The sequence below is a fragment of the Haliotis cracherodii genome, unplaced genomic scaffold (genome assembly GCF_022045235.1).
Source record: "Haliotis cracherodii isolate W230 unplaced genomic scaffold, xgHalCrac1.p SCAF_5, whole genome shotgun sequence".
Classification (NCBI taxonomy): domain Eukaryota; kingdom Metazoa; phylum Mollusca; class Gastropoda; order Lepetellida; family Haliotidae; genus Haliotis; species Haliotis cracherodii.
In genome coordinates this window covers 11314375-11334861 of record NW_027266308.1, presented here as the reverse complement: position 1 = coordinate 11334861, position 20487 = coordinate 11314375, and the positions used below count along the sequence as shown (strand labels likewise).

The window sequence follows — 20487 nt, the reverse complement described above, 5'->3', positions numbered from 1 at the left end:
GAGTTCTGTGTGATGTAGATGTGTTCTGTGTGATGTAGATATGTTCTGTGTGATGTAGATGTTTTCTGTGTGATGTAGATGAGTTCTGTGTGATGTAGATGAGTTCTGTGTGATGTAGATGAGTTCTGTGTTCTATACATATGTTCTGTGTGATATAGATGTGTTCTGTGTGATGTAGATGTGTTTTGTGTGATGTAGATGTGTTCTGTATGATGTAGGTGTGTTCTGTGTTCTGTAGATGAGTTCTGTATGATGTAGATGTGTTCTGTGTGATGTAGATGTGTTCTGTGTGATGTAGGTGTTTTGTGTGATGTAGATGTGTTTTGTGTGATGTAGGTGTGTTCTGTGTGATATGTATGTCTTCTGTGTTATGTGGATGTGTTCTGTGTGATGTTGATGTGTTCTGTATGATGTAGATGTGTTCTGTGTGATGTAGGTGTGTTCTGTGTGATATACATGTGTTCTGTGTGATATACATGTGTTCTGTGTGATATACATGTGTTCTCCGTAATATAGATGTGTTCTGTGTGATATACATGTGTTCTGTGTGATATAGGTGTGTATTGTGTGATATACATGTGTTCCCCGTGATGTAGATATGTTCTGTGAGATGTAGGTGTTCTGTGTGATGTGTGTTCTTTGTGATATAGATGTAATCTATGCGAAAAAAACATGAGGTAAAATTACACAGTACAATCAGTACATTCCATTCTGCACATCTGTTAAAAACGTAAAACTGCAGGTCCAAGGTTATCGTAAATAAATCTTAATCACTTAATCCTGACACAAGATGACACGAGCAATGAAACATTAAAACATATTTAAATTTTAAACGAGATTTGCAGCGTTTGTTAAATAAATCCCTGTTTGTCACTGACTATGAAAAATATTACCCGCGTTAGATCAGACGCGTCATGAATATGTGACCTTGACCCGGTTCAAGGTGACCTAGCTTAATTTGCAATGTACAGCAATTTCCATTCACACGTATACCAGACAGCGGGACAGATAGTATGTCTGACTCTATACAACTAACTGACTACCACGTGTCCACAGAAACAGGATTTTTGTTGGAGAAGCCTCAGGTAATATATAGCCATACTGTTGCAAATACGTCTCGTTATCTTTGAATAGTAATTGCATGATTTTGTCACAGTAACTAATGATATGTTTTAATATTCTGAGGATTCTACGAAGGTTAGTGCTGTTTTATACTCGACTCACGCTCTTATGACTTGAGGAAATTGCCGCTGAAACATCACGTCCTTTGGTTGCGTTCGGCGAGGTGTTTTTTTAAGTGTTCCCGGACAACGTAGAACTAGCATAAAGCATTAAGCTTTTGTCGCGGCCCTCTTTGCACGTCAGTTCAGTTCCCAAATATATATTTTAATTATTGAATATCATATAAATATTATGACACTGAACCTCTTTTCAGAACTTAAGAAATTTTAACTGAAGTTTATTCTAATCTTCTCCAGGAATATTTACCAGACTACTTTGAGCCATGGAACCGCCTGGCGAAGTCTATGCCAGACCTGGTAACCAGGCACATGATGCGAGAGGCCGTGAGAGAGGTGGGTCAGTTTTAATGGAGTGGCCGTGGTTGTTGTTTTGTCATAAGCTCAGTAGCTGTGTCAAATATACAGGAGGTAATGATTGACTGACATACTAAAACTGCCGACCGCCTCCGTGGTAGAGCGTCCGCCCGGAGAGCCGGCCACGTCATACCAAAAGACGTTAAAAGATGGTACTTGTTGTTACCCTGTCTGGCGCTCAGCATTAAGGGGCTAAAACAAGGACTGGTCGGCTCGGAGTCAGTATACTGTGTCTGAGTGGGATATTCATATTAAACTGCGGCATAGTATCTCAGTGAGCTAGCACTATAAATCGGCATCAGTCCGGACTAGTACAAGCTGCCACACAAACACACACACGTACATGCACGTCGCTATATAAGTGCAATAATCTTGGACGCGACGCTAAAGACCATTTCACCTCACCTCACTAAAACTGCCCGCCCACACACAGACACTACTCCACCCCCAACCCCCAACCCCCCACACACATACACACACACACGCACCAACTGTGTTGCAAAACGAATATATGTCTTAAACGCGGAATCTCTGCACTCAGCAGACGGACCTCAAAATTAACAGATCGTACGTTTTTATTAGTTTCATCAAAATCAGTAGATGCACCAGTGTCATTGGATTGTCTGGTCTATCGCTCACTTGATTGCCTGGTTTGTTTACATTCCGCCGTCGCTTGGCAGGAGTACTGCTGTACAGCGCCAGGCTGTAAATACTTACTTTTTAATGAATGGCGCGTGTGAATGGCAGAACATGCTTTCCCTTACCGCGAACATCTTTCATCACACATTTTCGGGGGTCCATTCATATATTTGTAACAGCTGTTTTGCCCATTTTTCCCTTGTATTTCCGTTTCATATTTACAAATTATATTTTGAATAATATCGATCCACAGGACACGATACAAGGTCACGTACTGACCATTAGGAATTTCCAAATCTTACAGTTTCAAAAACGTTGGAAATAATTTTTTGACCAGCTGTTGCACGTACACTTGTTAACGTCGGACTATACCAGGACGAAGTACGCAAGTAGTTCTAAAATGAGTTAAATAGAATCATGTTTCGAAGTTCAACACGACACCTAACTATAAACTATCGGGCTAAAGCCAGGACATGTATACATAAAAATGTGATATTTTGCACATATTTCACCTTAATCTAGGGTTTTAAGTCCATAACATAGTGTTTTTCATCACGGGATCTGAAATGTTTTTGCTCATTTCTTAAAAGCTTTCGGCCAAAATAGTCCCCGTTATACCTCGCCCCGAAGGAGTTCCGGAAAACAATTGTGTGACATTCTGAAACAACTGTGTGATTTCATATCAATATAGATCCCTCATATTCAAGTTAAAAGCTTCACTGTCGTTGTTTCAGATGCCTCTGTTAGATCACTCCAAGTTGGCCGGGTACCGTCAGAAGCGGTTGGCGCACCTGCAGTTGGTTCTTATAACATCCGGGTACTTGTGGCAGGAGGGGGATGCAGGAGTAGTAGGGGTAGGCCACCTTTAAGTTGTTGTGACACTTAATATTTAGACGGGGCTGTCGGGTAGCCTTGTGGTTAAAGCATTCTCTCGTCACGCCGAAGACCCGGTTTCGATTCCCGTCATGGGTAAAGTGTGTAAAGCCCACTTCTAGTGTCCCCCGCCGTGATATGTACTTGTATGTCTAACGTCGACATGAAAGTGTTATTTTGTCATTATGACGTGGTACCTCTATGTCTAGCGTCTACATGAAAGTGTTATTTTGTCATTATGACGTGGTACCTCTATGTCTAGCGTCTACATGAAAGTGTTATTTTGTCATTATGACGTGGTACTTGCATGTCAGGCGTCTACATGAAAGTATTATTTTGTCATTATGACGTGGTACTTGTATGTCTAGCGTCTACATGAAAGTGTTATTTTGTCATTATGACGTGGTACCTCTATGTCTAGCGTCTACATGAAAGTGTTATTTTGTCATTATGACGTGGTACCTCTATGTCTAGCGTCTACATGAAAGTGTTATTTTGTCATTATGGCGTGGTACTTGTATGTCTAGCGTCTACATGAAAGTGTTGTTTTGTCATTATGACGTGGTACTTGTATGTCTAGCGTCAACATGAAAGTGTTTTTTGTCATTATGACGTGATACGTCTATGTCTAGCGTCTACCTGAATGTGTCGCAGTACCTCTGTGGCATGTTTCCAACACCCTGGGTCTGAAGCCGGTCATCAGCCACCCCGATGCGTGTCTGGCTAACTGGAAGTACACTAATGACCAAGGGTGAGTATTAAGACTAAGGCCAGAAGCTTTTATTAGCTCAACGACCAAAATAGTCCATCAATTATATTATAACAGTCATTCAGTCTTAATTCAAGTACTTAAGAGGTCCCTGGCCTATAGTACATGTGACAGAGATTTTAACTATTATTTACAGATTTGGTTCTATATAACAGTGCGTGGAATATGTACATGGCTAAGTTTTGCATTATTAATTTATTTAGACTGTTTAACAATTGTCGGAATTTCACAATATTTGGATCGTTAAAGTAGTATACAGGAATATATTTTTTCTCACAGTGGAGTACAATGGACATACAAGTATAAAGTGATAGTCATCCTCTATATCTTGCATATTACACATTTTACATAAACTTTCTGACCTTAGAGTTTTTAAGTATCTCCCACTCTCGATGCATAAATCATGTGATGAACATCGAAATCTTTATAGTGTGTAGTCACATTTAACCTTTCATCTTCACTAGCTTTTTGCTTCAGGGTAAGCGAGAGATGAGGTAACTCTGCGCGTGATTGGACAGAAAAGTCACTGGCAAGTTCAAACACTGCCGCAGACACAATCATATAATCTATTACACTTGCCCCATTTTGCCCACTGAATGTATAATCCCCAATTTCACGGTCGGTTCCTGATCTTCCGTTCATGTGACAGGCCGATGTGACAGGGAGTGACCGATGTGACATGGAGTGACCGATGTGACAGGGAGTGACCAATGTGACATGGAGTGACCGATGTGACAGGGAGTGACCGATGTGACAGGGAGTGACTGATGTGACAGGGAGTGACCGATGTGACAGGGAGTGATCGATGTGACATGGAGTGACCGATGTGACAGGGAGTGCCCGATGTGACAGGGAGTGACCAATGTGACAGGGAGTGACCGATGTGACAGGGAGTGACCGATGTGACAGGGAGTGACCGATGTGACATGGAGTGACCGATGTGACAGGGAGTGACCGATGTGACATGGAGTGACTGATGTGACATGGAGTGACCAATGTGACATAGACTGACCAATGTGACAGGGAGTGACTGATGTGACAGGGAGTGACTGATGTGACAGGGAGTGACCGATGTGACATGGAGTGATCGATGTGATAGGGAGTGACCGATGTGACAGGGAGTGACCGATGTGACAGGGAGAGACCGATGTGACATGGAGTGATCGATGTGACATAGAGTGACCAATGTGACAGGGAGTGATCGATGTGACAGGGAGTGACCGATGTGACAGGGAGTGACCGATGTGACAGGGAGTGACCGATGTGACAGGGAGTGATCGATGTGACGTCCACTTTATAATTACCAAATGAAAAAAACTCAGACAATATGTAAGTATTACATACTGTTGTTTTGGTATTTTTAGGCAACTTTATACCTTTGTGTCGCAGTTGAATGATTGAATGATTATATTGTCAACATCTCTACCCTGCCACACATATGTGATGCTGTCTGTAATATCACTCGTACCCCGGTATATTTGTGTTGGCTTCAGGGAGATCGAGGTTCTGTACGCAATTCCCGGGGGGTCAAGCAGCGCCTGGTTCTTCAAGGTTACCTGCTTCGTAGAGTTGGCGTTCGCGAAAAGTTTACCGGTAAGTCTGAGACTGTAGCATTATTATCCCCCGCCACGATGTGGAAGGGGGATGTAGGAATGGGTGTTGTCCGTCCGTCCGTCCGTCACTTTTCGTTTCCGGAGCCGAACTCAAAAACCATGAGAGATATCTTGAGCAAACTTTTCACATAAATAGGTCCAGTGGTGAACTGGTGCCTTTTGACACTCGGGATTTTTGACAAAATTATATTTCGAATTTCCATGGCATCGAGTTTGACCGGACATGTCATATTGGCGGGGGATATGAGTATTTCATGTTTGTTGATTTCTGTGAAGATGAGGCCATCGATAATTGAAATTACTCGTCAAACAAACCCGAGGGGATAAGGTCACTAAGTGACTGACCATTGGATAACCAAGCCTTGGATATGTTTGTTAAAAATATTGTGTTCCAGAAAAAAACGAGACAATTATTTTACCTCAGCTTTCACCAAAGTAAATATTGTTCGTTGTAACAACCCTCAGTTTCTTCATCACCAGTCTACACATTGGGCCGATTTGAGGTGTATCGACTATTTGTAACCAACGAATTTAGACACGGCGATCTTAGCCCTACGACTACCGTAAGCCTATGGGAGTTACGATCATCTTAGCGCTAAGATCGCTTTGTGGAACAGGGCCCAGTTCCAACATGAGGGAAAACAGCCGTTGTTCTGACCAATGAGCGGTCAGATTACATCACAGAAAACGGTAATATTTCTCAAGCACCATGTGAGTAGGCTTATCGTCATCTTCTCTGCACATTGATTCAGGAAACAGCAGAGTTCGTACAACATTCACGCACGGAGTTGAGGTAATTTGATCCTCGAGCAAAAGGGCTTCATTTCATGACTTACAATATGCATGTGTAATTTTCTTTAACCAATACAAAATGAACGAAATTACTCAAATGTCTTGACGTCAATGACTAAATGCCTTTCAAAGACTTGATACATGACCCTGCATATCGGCCGTATGTGTTCACGGGTGGTGGAGGAACGTGATGTATATAAAGTACTGACGATGGTCGTTTCACAGGATTGTATTTCCACGGAGCCATTACGTCTGTTACAGTCAGTCCAGAATGTGCTAGATGGCGTCATGGCAGATGACAATGTCAAGGTCACATCCGGGTTAGCAGGTCTGACGACTATGGTCGGGAACATGCAGTCTGCTTTGAGAAGGATGCATGGTAACCGTTTCTCCTCCTTCATCAACCCTCTGGTTGTAACAATACATTGTTTTGTATGGAATCCTAGAAGGAACATTGTCGTACAGGCACGTTGGGGCCCTTCCAAAAACAAGCGAAACGTGTCAAAATTAACCAAAGCGTGACATTACGTCAAATGGTTGATCTGTCGCGCCGTTGCAATGTCGCGCTTTGGTTAATTTTGACACCTTTTGCTTGTTATTTGAAGGGGAGAGCGAAAATGTCCCTTCTATGATGCCCTAGTCTCGCGATTCAGTATTGATCTCGCTCAAAAGGTCGTCCGACAACAGCAACACGTAAGCCTAATTCGTAAGCGTAGTCAATTAGAGTTTTCAAATTACAATAACCACCTTTGCGAGTTCTGTTACAAATTCCATTTGGCGCGGTTACATTTACAGGGAATCTATCTCTGCATTGAAAACACTGTCAGTTTATCTCCTAGATTCGTTATTATAGATGTATGCAAATATAACTCCAATAATTGAAGGATTACAAAGGTACGAATTTTGTAATGGGGTTTGAAAGGTATTCCAGAAAAGTTCAACATTCAAACCATCAAACATCCAAATTCGGATCTTTCCAAAGGTGAGGTGAGGTGAAATTGGGTTTAACGTCGCGTCGAAGATTATTGCACTCATATAGCGACGTGCATGCACGTGTGTGTGTGTGTGTGTGTGTTTGTGTGTTTGTGTGCGTGTGCGTGCGTGTGTGTGTGCGTGCGTGTGGCTGCTTGTACTAGTCCGGACTGATGCCGATTTATAGTGCTAGCTCACTGAGATACCATGCCACAGTTTAATATAAATATCCCACTCAGACACAGTATACTGACTCCGAGCCGACCAGTCCTTGTTTTAGCCCCTTAATGCTGAGCGCCAGACAGGGTAACAACAAGTACCATCTTTTAACGTCTTTTGGTATGACGCGGCCGGGGATCGAATCCCGGACCTTCCGCTCTCCGGGCGGACGCCCTACCACTAGACCACGGAGGCGGTCTCCTTTCGAAAGTATAAGGAGTTACCTTCATGCGTACATAAGTGATTTCCACGTTGAAACGCAGAGGTAACCATAGAAATGGGTACGAAATGTGTAAATTGTGGAATCAGAAAGACATTATGTATTTAAACCCACAGTTTTAGGTTTACAATAAAAGTGAAATTCAACGGGTCAAATAAGTGACAACATCAATAAGAAAACATGCCCAAGAATTAAACTGCACTCAAGCATGTTTAGAATTCGTCACTGTTGACTGACTTGAACGCGACCAGTCTCAGTTTTTGAAAGTAGAATAGAATCGGAAGCTGGAAGGGCTTGGGTATAAGAATTGCTCTTTTCAAGTAAATTAGAAACAAACAATGTCGAAAATACCTTTTATCTCTCTCTTCTCTCTGTTAGGTACAATCAGTATTTTGGAAACCCTCCTTACCAGAAACGTCTTGAACGATCAAGCCTGCCCTTTTCATGTACGCAAGGGCAGATAACTCTCATTCTAGCACAACATTCTGGAAAGTTCCCCTGTCTATTGTTGACTGCAGTTCAAAAATAGCCACGGCAGCCCTAGATATTTGTTACCAGTAGTTTAATTATTTACTGCTACTAACGTTTACTACAAATATATTGACAACAGTTTCTGTCACCATTAAAATTATTTACACACAACAATGTCAAGTATTGCCTTTCATTAATTATTTTCAGAACATTTATCAGCTGACACATTCTACAACACAGTGCGGCCATATCTTGGAGGGTATGTGTACTGGTATTGTTGACGTCATTGATTGAGTGAGTGTGTTGGGTTTAATGTCGCTTTCAGTAGTATTTCAGCTATATCACGGCGTGCCAGGTTAATTCGGGAGGAAAGTAGGTCAAAGGTGGCTACCACGTTTGTGAAACAATTGGGTACGGGTATAGTGCTAACTAACCAAGAATCATGCAAAGGGCGAATCTGGGTTTGAGGAGACAGACTGTATTGTTTAGAATTGCACTGGCCCCTATTTTATGGTCTGGGGTCGTCCCAATCTAGGTCGGGATATGGTAAGCGGTATGTGTGCCACACGGGTATTGTCTGTGTATGTAGGGTAATCATCAAAAAAACACATGACACAGCTTGGATTAAGCTGCTCAAACACCATCGTGTGTGCTAATCCTGATTTAGATGTATACGAGTCAAACGGCATGGCACCATGGCACCAAATTATCGCCAGTATGCCTATAGCGCTCAACGGATCAGTGCACTCTGAATTCATTCTCAGCTCCATTGGGAGTACACAGTCTAAGCTGCTCATGGGGACTAGAAGGTTAACAGTCACATAACCATGTCATCCTACCGGGTACCAATTTTCTGCTGGGTGAACGGATGCATATTTTAAACAAAGTCACCTGCCTTAGGAAATGTGCTTCAGTGTGGCTCAGCAACGAGTGAGTGAGTTAAGGTTAAAGTTTAACGTCACATCGGCAATATTTCAGCCATATCGTGACGATCCAACGAAGCACTAGAAACTAACAGGAGTCAAGCTTGCCGAACATGGTCACCCATCCACCTACTCTCCGCAACCAACGTTTTTAAGTTTGCCTGATTTGTGACGTGAGCAATGCACAGGTCACCCATTTGATGATTACCCGTATGTTTAATTTATTGTTCTTGTTTTTGTTGTTGTTTAACGCAGCACTTAGCAATATTTCAGTTACATGACGTTGGTCTGTAAATAATCGTGTCTGGACCAAACAATCCAGTGATCGATATTGTTAGCAACGATCCAGAAGTTGGGGTACGATGACGCATAAACAACCAAGTCACCGAGCCTGACCATCCGATCCATTTGGTCACCTCTTACGTTGGTTGGTTGGTTGGTTGGTTTGTTGTTTATCGCCGCACTCATCAATATTCCAGCTATATGACGGCGGTCTGTAAATAATCGAGTCTGGACCAGACAATCCAGTGATTAATATCATGAGCATCAATCCACGCAATTGGGATTGATGACATGCATCAACCAAGTCAGCGAGCCTGACAACCCGATCCCGTTAGTCGCCTTTTACGACAAGCATAGTCGCCTTCTACAGCAAGCATGGGTTGCTGAATACCTATTTACCCTTATTCTAATAATGATGACTCCCACAATAGAATCCGACCTCGACAATGTCGGACAAGTCCATTTTATGCACAGGTGGGTATTATCATAATTATATTTATCCATTTTTTTGGATGCGATCGTTCCGACATCGCGTGTATCTGTGTTTCCCAGCTTAAACTATGGGGAATAACTCACAAAACACTCCCCTCTCAAAATATTGTCCAATATACGATGTCATCAAGTTGCGAGTGCGTGTTCGAATCTAAAGAAATGACGTCATGATAGAACAATGTTTTATCGTGAGATAAACCACACTTCATTTTTTTGTCCTTTGCGATTTATCGCGAGGCTGTCGTGTATTTATGTAATATACATACAATCTACTTGTACACCATAAGGTTGTACATCATAAGTTGTATTGATGTATACATACAATGTACTTGTACACCATAAGGTTGTATATCATAAGTTGTATTGAGTTGTATTAACGTCGCGTTCAAGATTATTGCACTTATATAGCGACGTGCATGTACGTGTATGTGTTTGTGTGGCTGCTTGTGCTAGTCCGGACTGATGCCGATTTATAGTGCTAGCTCTCTGAGATACCATGCTGCAGTTTAACATGAATACCCCACTCAGACACAGCATACAGACTCCGAGCCGACCAGTCCTTGTTTTAGCCCCTTAATGCTGAGCGCCAGACAGGGTAACAACAAGTACAATCTTTTAACGTCTTTAGGTATGACGCGGTCGGGGATCGCACCCCGGACCTTCTGCTCTCCGGGCGGACACTCTACCACTAGACCACGGAGGCGGTCTAAGTTGTATTGATGTATACATACAATGTACTTGTACATCATAAGGTTGTATATGATAAGTTGTATTTGCAGATGGGGTGGATCGTCCAGCCCTCTCCCCGATGGGATTATTTATGAAGGTATATCAGAGGAGCCAGTTCAGGCAAGTAGCTGATCAGATCTTTAAATATATTCAGCAAGGAGACGTATTTAACAGGGGTATGTTGTGTACAAGCATAGCCGTTATCGTTGTCACTGCAAGTCCAACGGAGACGAGAAGATGAGACGAGAAGATGAGAGATGAAGTGATGGGATGAGATGCGACAAGACGAGGAGAGGAAATGGGATGAGACGAGATGAGATTAGATTGAGATGAGATGAGTCTTGCTGTTGTTTTTGCGGGTTCTGTTGATGACGAATCACTAAGATGAATCATTTTTACTGACAGGTTATTGGTGGGAGTGCAGCTCAGAGCACAACGCTTCAGCTCATTGACGTTCTCCTCGGAGTCACGCATAAGCCGGGTAAGTGGTGTCTCACTCTGTCATCTATGTGTTATTCTCATCAGGACGCACACTCCCATGGTACGTTGTGCTAAAACAGGCATCGAATTGTGTGACACTCATCGGGACACATATTCCCCAGGTACGTTGTGCTTAATCATACATCAATTTGTGTGACACTCTTCGGGACACATATTCTCCTGGTACGTTAACGTTGTGTTTAACCATGCATCAATTTGTGTGAGACTCTTCGGGACATATATTCTCCTATTGTTGTGCTAAAACAGGTCTCAAAGTGTGTGGCTCTCATCCGTACACACATTCCCCAGGTACGTTGTGTTTAACCAGGCATCAATTTGTGTGACACTCATCGGGACACATATTCCCCAGGTACGTTGTGCTTAACCAGGCATCAATTTGTGTGGCACTCATCGGGACATATATTCCCCAGGTACGTTGTGCTTAACCAGGCATCGATTTGTGTGGCAATCACTGGGACGCACATTCCACAGGTACGTTGTGCTTAACCATGCATCAATTTGTGTGGCAATCACTGGGACGCACATTCCACAGGTACGTTGTGCTTAACCATGCATCAATTTGTGTGGCAATCACTGGGACGCACATTCCCCAGATACGTTGTGCTTAACCATGCATCAATTTGTGTGGCAATCACTGGGACGCACATTCCCCAGATACGTTGTGCTTAACCATATATCAATTTGTGTGGCAATCACTGGGACGCACATTCCCCAGATACGTTGTGCTTAACACCTTATAACTTGACTAACTGATGAGTGTCAGAGGTCAGTGGGTGAAGGTGCATCCCGGTCAGTGCCACAAAAATTGTTTTTGTGGCACTGACCGGGATGCACATTCACCCACTGACCTCTGACACTCATCAGTTAGTCAAGTTATAAGGTGTTCGTTCCTTAGCAACCTGTAACATCTGTGTACGTTGTTGCTATTCATCATCTTAATGTTCCAGACAAACAGGCCTTCCTGGATGAGATGAGAGACTACATGCCTCCCGCCCACAAACAGCTGGTCCTTGATGTGATGGATATGCCACGGAAATTGACTTCTATGGGTAAGTTATTTGCAATATAGTTTATTGTTTGTTCCAAAATGGCACACAGTCGAGAACCCTTGTTTCCACATGCACAATTATGATAATAATTAGTTACGACCCAAAGCCACCTGTCTGACTTTTGCAGATGATGAAAGTAGGAGTAGTAGTAGTAGTAGTAGTAATAGACGACAACGACGACGTAGTAGTAGTAGTAGTAATAGACGACGACGTAGTTATTAGTAGTGATAGTAGTAGTAATAGACGACGACATAGTAGTAGTAATATATGACGTAGTAGTAGTAGTAGTAGTAATAGAAGACGTAGTAGTAGTAGTAGTAGTAGTAGTAGTAGTAATAGACGACGACGTAGTAGTAGTAGTAATAGACGACGACGTAGTAGTAGTAGTTGTGATAGTAGTAGTAATAGACGACGACGTAGTAGTAGTAATGTACGACGACTTAGTAGTAGTAGTAATAGACGACTTAGTAGTAGTAGTAATAGACGACGACGACGTAGTAGTAGTAGTAGTAGTAGTGGTAATAGACGACGACGTAGTAGTAGTAGTAATAGAGGACGACGACTACGTAGTAGTAGTAGTAGTAATAGACGACGACGACTACGTAGTAGTAGTAGTAGTAATAGAGGACGACGACGTAGTAGTAGTAGTAATAGACGACGACTACGTAGTAGTAGTAGTAGTAGTAGTAGTAGTAATAGACGACGACGTAGTAGTAGTAGTAGTAGTAGTAGTAATAGACGACGTAGTAGTAGTAGTAGTAGTAGTAATAGACGACGACGTAGTAGTAGTAGTAGTAGAAATAGACGACGACGTAGTAGTAGTAGTAGTAGCAGTAGTAATAGACGACGACGTAGTAGTAGTGATAGACGACGACGTAGAAGTAGTAGTAGTAGTAGTAATAGACGACGACGTAGTAGTAGCTGTAATAGACGACGACGTAGTAGTAGTAGTAATAGACGACGACGTAGTAGTAGTAGTAGTAGTAGTAGTAGTAGTAGTAGTAGTAGTAGTAATAGACGACGACGTAGTGGTAGTGGTAGTGGTAGTAAGAGTAGTAGTGAGTGAATATGGGTATACACCGCTTTTAGCAATATTCAATTTACATAATCCCCCATTTTGGGAATCAAACCCGGGTCTTCGGCGTGACGAGTGAACGCTTTAACCACTAGGCTATCCTACCGCCCCAGTTGTAGTAGTAGCAGTAGTAGTATAAGTAGTAGTAGTAGTAGTTGAACGATATTACAATGGAATATATACTGAATAGAAATTATTGGTAAATAGCTCTGATATGATGGTCATAAGTGTTCAAACCATTAAAGCATTTTAATTGTGACGTCACAATGTTTGCCTCATAATGCGTTAAAAGCAAAGCTATCTCCATCCATATAACATGCGGTAGAACTATTATTTAATCTTCAACATTCTTAATTTTAAACTAAATCAACGTCACAATTGAAGGTGCTATAAGCGAGAAGGAACATACGTTTTGTTCTTGGTGTGTTATCCAGGTAAATGTATAAAACATACATTGTTTGACCTTTACAGTGGCAGATTCGGGAGACACAGATCTAACAAAAGCTTACAACAAGTGTCTGACAGCTGTCACCCAGTTCCGCAGTTACCACATACAGGTCGTAACAAAGTAGGTATATGATGTGTTATCACATACAGGTCGTAACAAAGTAGGTATATGATGTGTTATCACATACAGGTCGTAACAAAGTAGGAATATAATCAGTTATCACATACAGGTCGTAACAAAGTAGGTAGATGATGTGTTATCACATACAGGTCGTAACAAAGTAGGTATATGATGTGTTATCACATACAGGTCGTAACAAAGTAGGTATATGATGTGTTATCACATACAGGACGAAACAAAGTAGGTATATGATGTGTTAATAGATACAGGTCGTAACAAAGTAGGTTTATGATGTGTTTTCACATACAGGTCGTAACAAAGTAGGTAGATGATGTGTTATCACATACAGGTCGTAACAAAGTAGGTAGATGATGTGTTATCACATACAGGACGAAACAAAGTAGGTATATGATGTGTTAATAGATACAGGTCGTAACAAAGTAGGTATATGATGTGTTATCACATACAGGTCGTAACAAAGTAGGTAGATGATGTGTTATCAGATACAGGTCGTAACAAAGTAGGAATATAATCAGTTATCACATACAGGTCGTAACAAAGTAGGTATATGATGTGTTATCACATACAGGTCGTAACAAAGTAGGTATATGATGTGTTATCACATACAGGACGAAACAAAGTAGGTATATGATGTGTTAATAGATACAGGTCGTAACAAAGTAGGTATATGATGTGTTATCACATACAGGTCGTAACAAAGTAGGTATATGATGTGTTATCACATACAGGTCGTAACAAAGTAGGTATATGATGTGTTATCACATACAGGACGAAACAAAGTAGGTATATGATGTGTTAATAGATACAGGTCGTAACAAAGTAGGTTTATGATGTGTTATCACATACAGGTCGTAACAAAGTAGGTAGATGATGTGTTATCACATACAGGTCGTAACAAAGTAGGTAGATGATGTGTTATCACATACAGGTCGTAACAAAGTAGGTAGATGATGTGTTATCACATACAGGTCGTAACAAAGTAGGTAGATGATGTGTTATCACATACAGGTCGTAACAAAGTAGGTAGATGATGTGTTATCACATACAGGTCGTAACAAAGTAGGTAGATGATGTGTTATCACATACAGGTCGTAACAAAGTAGGTAGATGATGTGTTATCACATACATGATGAAACAAAGTATAGGTTTATGATGTGTTAATAGATACAGGTCGTAACAAAGTAGGTAGATGATGTGTTATCACATACAGGTCGTAACAAAGTAGGTAAATCATGAGTTGGTAGGTGGTGAGTTATCACAGTGTTTAAGGCTTGGTACAGGAGCAGTGCATGTGACTGAACTTTGTGCATTGTATGACCACGAACAGACAGGTATTGATTGTCGTCTTACATGCATCTTAACTGCAGGTATATCGTGTCAGCTTCCAGGAGAACGAGTCATGAGAATAACTACCAGAGTCTAGCTAACAAAGGCACCGGTGGATCAGGTGAGATCATAACCCTACATATTTTGCGCCCTGAACAAGAACAGCAACAACAATAATGATAAACAGCAGACAAAACACACTTTTGGTGGCTGTTCTATATATCTGATATACTCTGGGTGGTCAGCCTAGTGGTCAACGAGGCGGCAACAAACCCACTTCACTCACTCACTCACTAACTCGACCTCACACAGGAGTCCCAGAGAACGTTGATAATTTATATTCATGATAACTTTGCGATAGTACTTAAACCTTAAACAATGCAACAGCTATTTTCCTATGATAATCAATTCGCCAAATCCACTGTGCACGGATTGGGTAAAAAAGAAATATTTATAAAAATATAGGTGGATAGTAAGCCTTCCTCGGACTGATTCAGTGACTTGGGACATATATACATGTACGTATGAACTGATTCAGTGACACAGGACATATATACATGTACGTGTGAACTGATTCAGTGACACGGGACATATATACATGTACGTATGAACTAATTCAGTGACACAGGACATATATACATGTACGTATGAACTGATTCAGTGACACAGGACATATATACATGTACGTGTGAACCGATTCAGTGACATAGGACATATATACATGTACGTGTGAACTGATTCAGTGACACAGGACATATATACATGTACGTGTGAACCGATTCAGTGACACAGGACATATATACATGTATGTATGAACTGATTCAGTGACACAGGACATATATACATGTACCTGTGAACTGATTCAGTGACACAGGACATATTCACATGTACGTGTGAACCGATTCAGTGACACAGGACATATATACATGTACGTATGAACTGATTCAGTGACACAGGACATATATACATGTATGTATGAACCGATTCAATGACACAGGACATATATACATGTACGTGTGAACCGAATCAGTTACACGGGACATAAAAACATGTACGTATGAACTGATTCAGTGACACAGGACATATATACATGTACGTATGAACTGATTCAGTGACACAGGACATATCTACATGTACGTGTGAACCAATTCAGTTATACCAGGACATATATACATGTACGTATGAACTGATTCCGTGACACAGGACATATCTACATGTACGTGTGAACCAATTCAGTTATACCAGGACATATATACATGTAAGTATGACCAGATTCAATGACACAGGACATATATACATGTACGTATGAACCGATTCAATGACACAGGACATATATACATGTACGTATGAACTGATCCAGTGACACAGGACATATATACATGTACGTATGAACTGATTCAGTGACACAGGACATATATACATGTACGTATGAACTGATTCAGCGACACAGGACATATTTACATGTACGTATGAACTGATTCAGTAACACGGGATATATATACATGTACGTATGAACTGATTCAGTGACACGGGATATATATACATGTACGTGTGAACTGATTCAGTGACACAGGACATATATACATGTACGTTTGAACTGATTCAGTGACACAGGACATATATACATGTACGTATAAACCGATTCAGTGACACAGGACATATATACATGTACGTATGAACTGATTCAGTGACACAGGACATATGTACATGTACGTATGAACCGATTCAGTGACACAGGACATATATACATGTATGTATGAACTGATTCATTGACACAGGACATAAATATATGTACGTATGAACTGAATCAGTGACACAGGACATATATACATGTACGTATGAACTGATTCAGTGACACAGGACATATATACATGTATGTATGAACTGATTCAGTGACACAGGACATATATACATGTACGTATACGTATGAGCTGATTCAGTGACACAGGACATATATACATGTACGTATGAACTGATTCAGTGACACAGGACATATATACATGTACGTGTGAAGATATTCAGTGACACAGGACATATATACATGTACGTATGAACTGATTCAGTGACACAGGACATATATACATGTACGTATGAACTGATTCAGTGACACAGGACATATATACATGTACGTGTGAACTGATTCAGTGACACAGGACATATATACATGTACGTATGAAGAATGTTTTTTCTGCTCAAGAACTAAAATGACTCTTTTCAGATCTTCTGCCTTTCCTGAAGGCCCTGAGAGACGACACTGAGAGGAAAAGAACCAATAGTGACAGCAGTTTGACAGCAGAGTTCCAACAGTGTTAGTCAATCTTCCCGAGGCAAGGGCATAAAAAGTCCAGTTTCCACCCATGCCGAACTTGGCTGGAATTTCTTAGCTATATCATAGCGGAGTTATGTCCCTTTAATGCCCTTCCTATTGACCAATCAGATTCTACCTCTCACATCACTTGCATTTGCTTCAAACAAAATGGCAGTGCCCAGTCAACACGATCTGATCGATAATCAAGATCTATATTATAATAAACGGGTGTTACATCGAGAAGTGCATCAGATCACCTAGCACCTTGATTTAAAACACCCGTCGACGCTGAGTTGACCGTACACACACTTTGCAAATCCTGCAGTCGACCGTAATCTGCACGTTGAAATCCATATTTACGAACCGGATGTCTAGTTCGTTACGCGATTTTCATTGAACTATACATAAGCTCATTAGTCCAGCTAAACTGTTTCAGCCTAGTTCGGCAAGGGTGGAAACTGGACTTATATAGTCAGGAAACTCCCTTGCCTCGGGAAGATGGTGAAAGTCAATCTCATTATAATCAGAAGATACGATACCTCTCTGTGTTAAGATTTATAGACACCCTATGGAAGGTAGCAACAGATGAACCCTTATAAAACTTTGACCTCCCAAACAAAAAGAAGGCTGCGTTCTTTCGCCAAGCAGACGTCATCTGTCTGTCCGTCCGATTTCTCTCTTAATTACCTGCCACATAACACAAATATACCCTCAACAGTCTCACGACCGCCTCCGTGGTCTAGTGGTAGAGCGTCCGCCCTGATAGCGGAAGGCTCGGGGTTCGCGTCGTACCAAAAGACGTTAAAAGATGGTACTTGTTGTTACCCTGTCTGGCGCTCGGCATTAAGGGGATAAAACAAGGACTGGTCGGCTCGGAGTCAATATACTGTGTCTGAGTGGGGTATTCATGTTAAACTGCGGCATGGTATCTCAGTGAGCTAGCACTTTAAATCGGCATCAGTCCACAAACACACACACGTACATGCACGTCGCTATATAAGTGCATTAATCTTGGACGCGACGTTAAACCCCATTTCACCTCACCTCACCTGAACAATCTTACAGTTAGGGTGACGCCATGGCACTCAGAAACGACAGGATGTGTAAAATATCCTCAATGTAACAACGTGGCTTTATTTGTTTGCATTCTGAACTAATCAATTATATTCTTTTTCGAGATGCAGAATAATATATGCTTCTCTCACTTGCACAGAGACTTTAGAAGCCACGACGCTGAGTCAAGCGATTGCTATTCGAGAGTAATTAAATTCTTACAAATATTGCCCGGTACAAATGCATCATTACGTTATTTAATGCAGGTATAAATGCTACTCAGTGATTTGTGATAATAAAGACGACAAAGACATACCATAATCATAAGAAATCTCAAATCATAATCATAAGAAAGCAGAGTCCACTGCACGATTTCGACTATATCATAAGCATGTGTTCATGAATCACTATCAAATAAAAATGATGTCAGGTGTTCGTGAAATGGTTTAGCGTGTGCTGCCCACGGTTGACATCCGCCACAAACACATGCAAAGGCAAGTCAATTGTTCACACAGCCACAAGATGCCCATCAATTTCAACTCGGGTTCATGACGCTAAATGGCATGGATTGGCAGCCATATTGGCTTTAATTTTTTCCAGGCTCGAAAAGGGGTCCTTTTGATAAAAGATTCTACAACACTGAGCCATGTTTCCGAAACAGGAAATGATAAATAAATAATCATTTTGGCGATATGTTATCAGCAAGTCAATTTTAAACAAATAATAATTTCGGCTATAAGTTTGACCAAAAAATGGCCTACAGTGATAGGATTTCCTCGAACATCAAGTTGTATAGTCCTATAAATAGAAATACCTCCCGTCATCACTGCTTACTACTGTACGTATGTTCATATGTTTATCATTATGTCTGAATGCTCTTGTGGATGTCTTTATACTATGATGTGTAAGTTGCCGTTTATTGCATAATAAACAAATACAAATATGTATGAATGTTTTCTTTTACAAATGCAATTGATATTAGTATTCTTATAAGAAATCCATACCACTAGGTATATCATAATCATGTATTGAGGTGAGGTGAAATTGGGTTTAACGTCGCGTCCAAGATTATTGCACTTATATAGCGACGTGCATGCACGTGTTTGCGTGGCTGCTTGTACTAGACTGATGCCGATTTATAGTGCTAGCTCACTGAGATACCATGCCGCAGTTTAACATGAATACCCCACTCAGACACAGTATACTGACTCCGAGCCGACCAGTCCTTGTTTTATCCCCTTAATGCCGACCGCCAGACAGGGTAACAACAAGTACCATCTTTTAACGTCTTTTGGTATGACGCGGCCGGGGATCGAACCCCGGACCTTCCGCTCTCCAGGCGGACGCTCTACCACAAGACCACGGAGGCGGCTGTATTTATGAATCTCTATGCAATATGGCAAAGGAAAGCGTATTCCTCCCCAATGGCGGCACCCGGGGTCCAAAGGCAAGTCAAATCTTCACCTGAACAAACACGGAACATATGGTGCTAGTGAAAATAGGGAATTGTATCAAGTCTTCGACATACTCAACATGATCTCCAATATGCAACGACCGCCTCCGTGGTCTAGTGGTAGAGCGTCCGCCCGGAGAGCGGAAGGTCCGGGGTTGCATCCCCGACGGCGTCATACCAAAAGACGTTAGAAGATGGTACTTGTTGTTACCCTGTCTGGCGCTCGGCATTAAGGGGCTAAGACAAGGTCGGCTCGGAGTCAGTATACTGTTTCTGAGTGGGGTATTCATGTTAAAACTGCGGCTTGTATCTCAGTGAGCTAGCACTATAAATCGGCATCAGTCCGGACTAGTACAAGCAGCCACATAAACACACACACGTACATGCACGTCGCTATATAAGTGCAATAATCTTGAACGCGACGTTAAGCCCCATTTCACCTCACATCTAATATGCAACACCGCTTGCACAAAGCGCAGATGTATTGTGAGTCTCAATGTGGATGGATGAGGACTCGTTACTCCATATCTCCACATGTGACACA

At 41.5% G+C, this 20487-nt stretch overlaps 1 protein-coding gene across 1 annotated transcript; it reads left to right on the top strand.

The window, feature by feature from the left end:
* The first annotated feature begins 1006 nt into the window (after nt 1-1006).
* LOC139443234 (myoglobin-like) lies at nt 1007-17887 on the top strand. The gene is made up of 13 exons (XM_071224206.1): nt 1007-1085; nt 1479-1574; nt 2969-3088; nt 3740-3858; nt 5370-5469; nt 6543-6660; nt 8371-8422; nt 10640-10709; nt 10995-11070; nt 12038-12139; nt 13686-13782; nt 15171-15250; nt 17348-17887. Exons 1-13 carry the CDS (start codon nt 1014-1016, stop codon nt 17440-17442), a joined length of 1197 nt encoding a protein of 398 aa, XP_071080307.1. The 5' UTR covers nt 1007-1013; the 3' UTR covers nt 17443-17887.
* Nucleotides 17888-20487: the final 2600 nt, after the last annotated feature.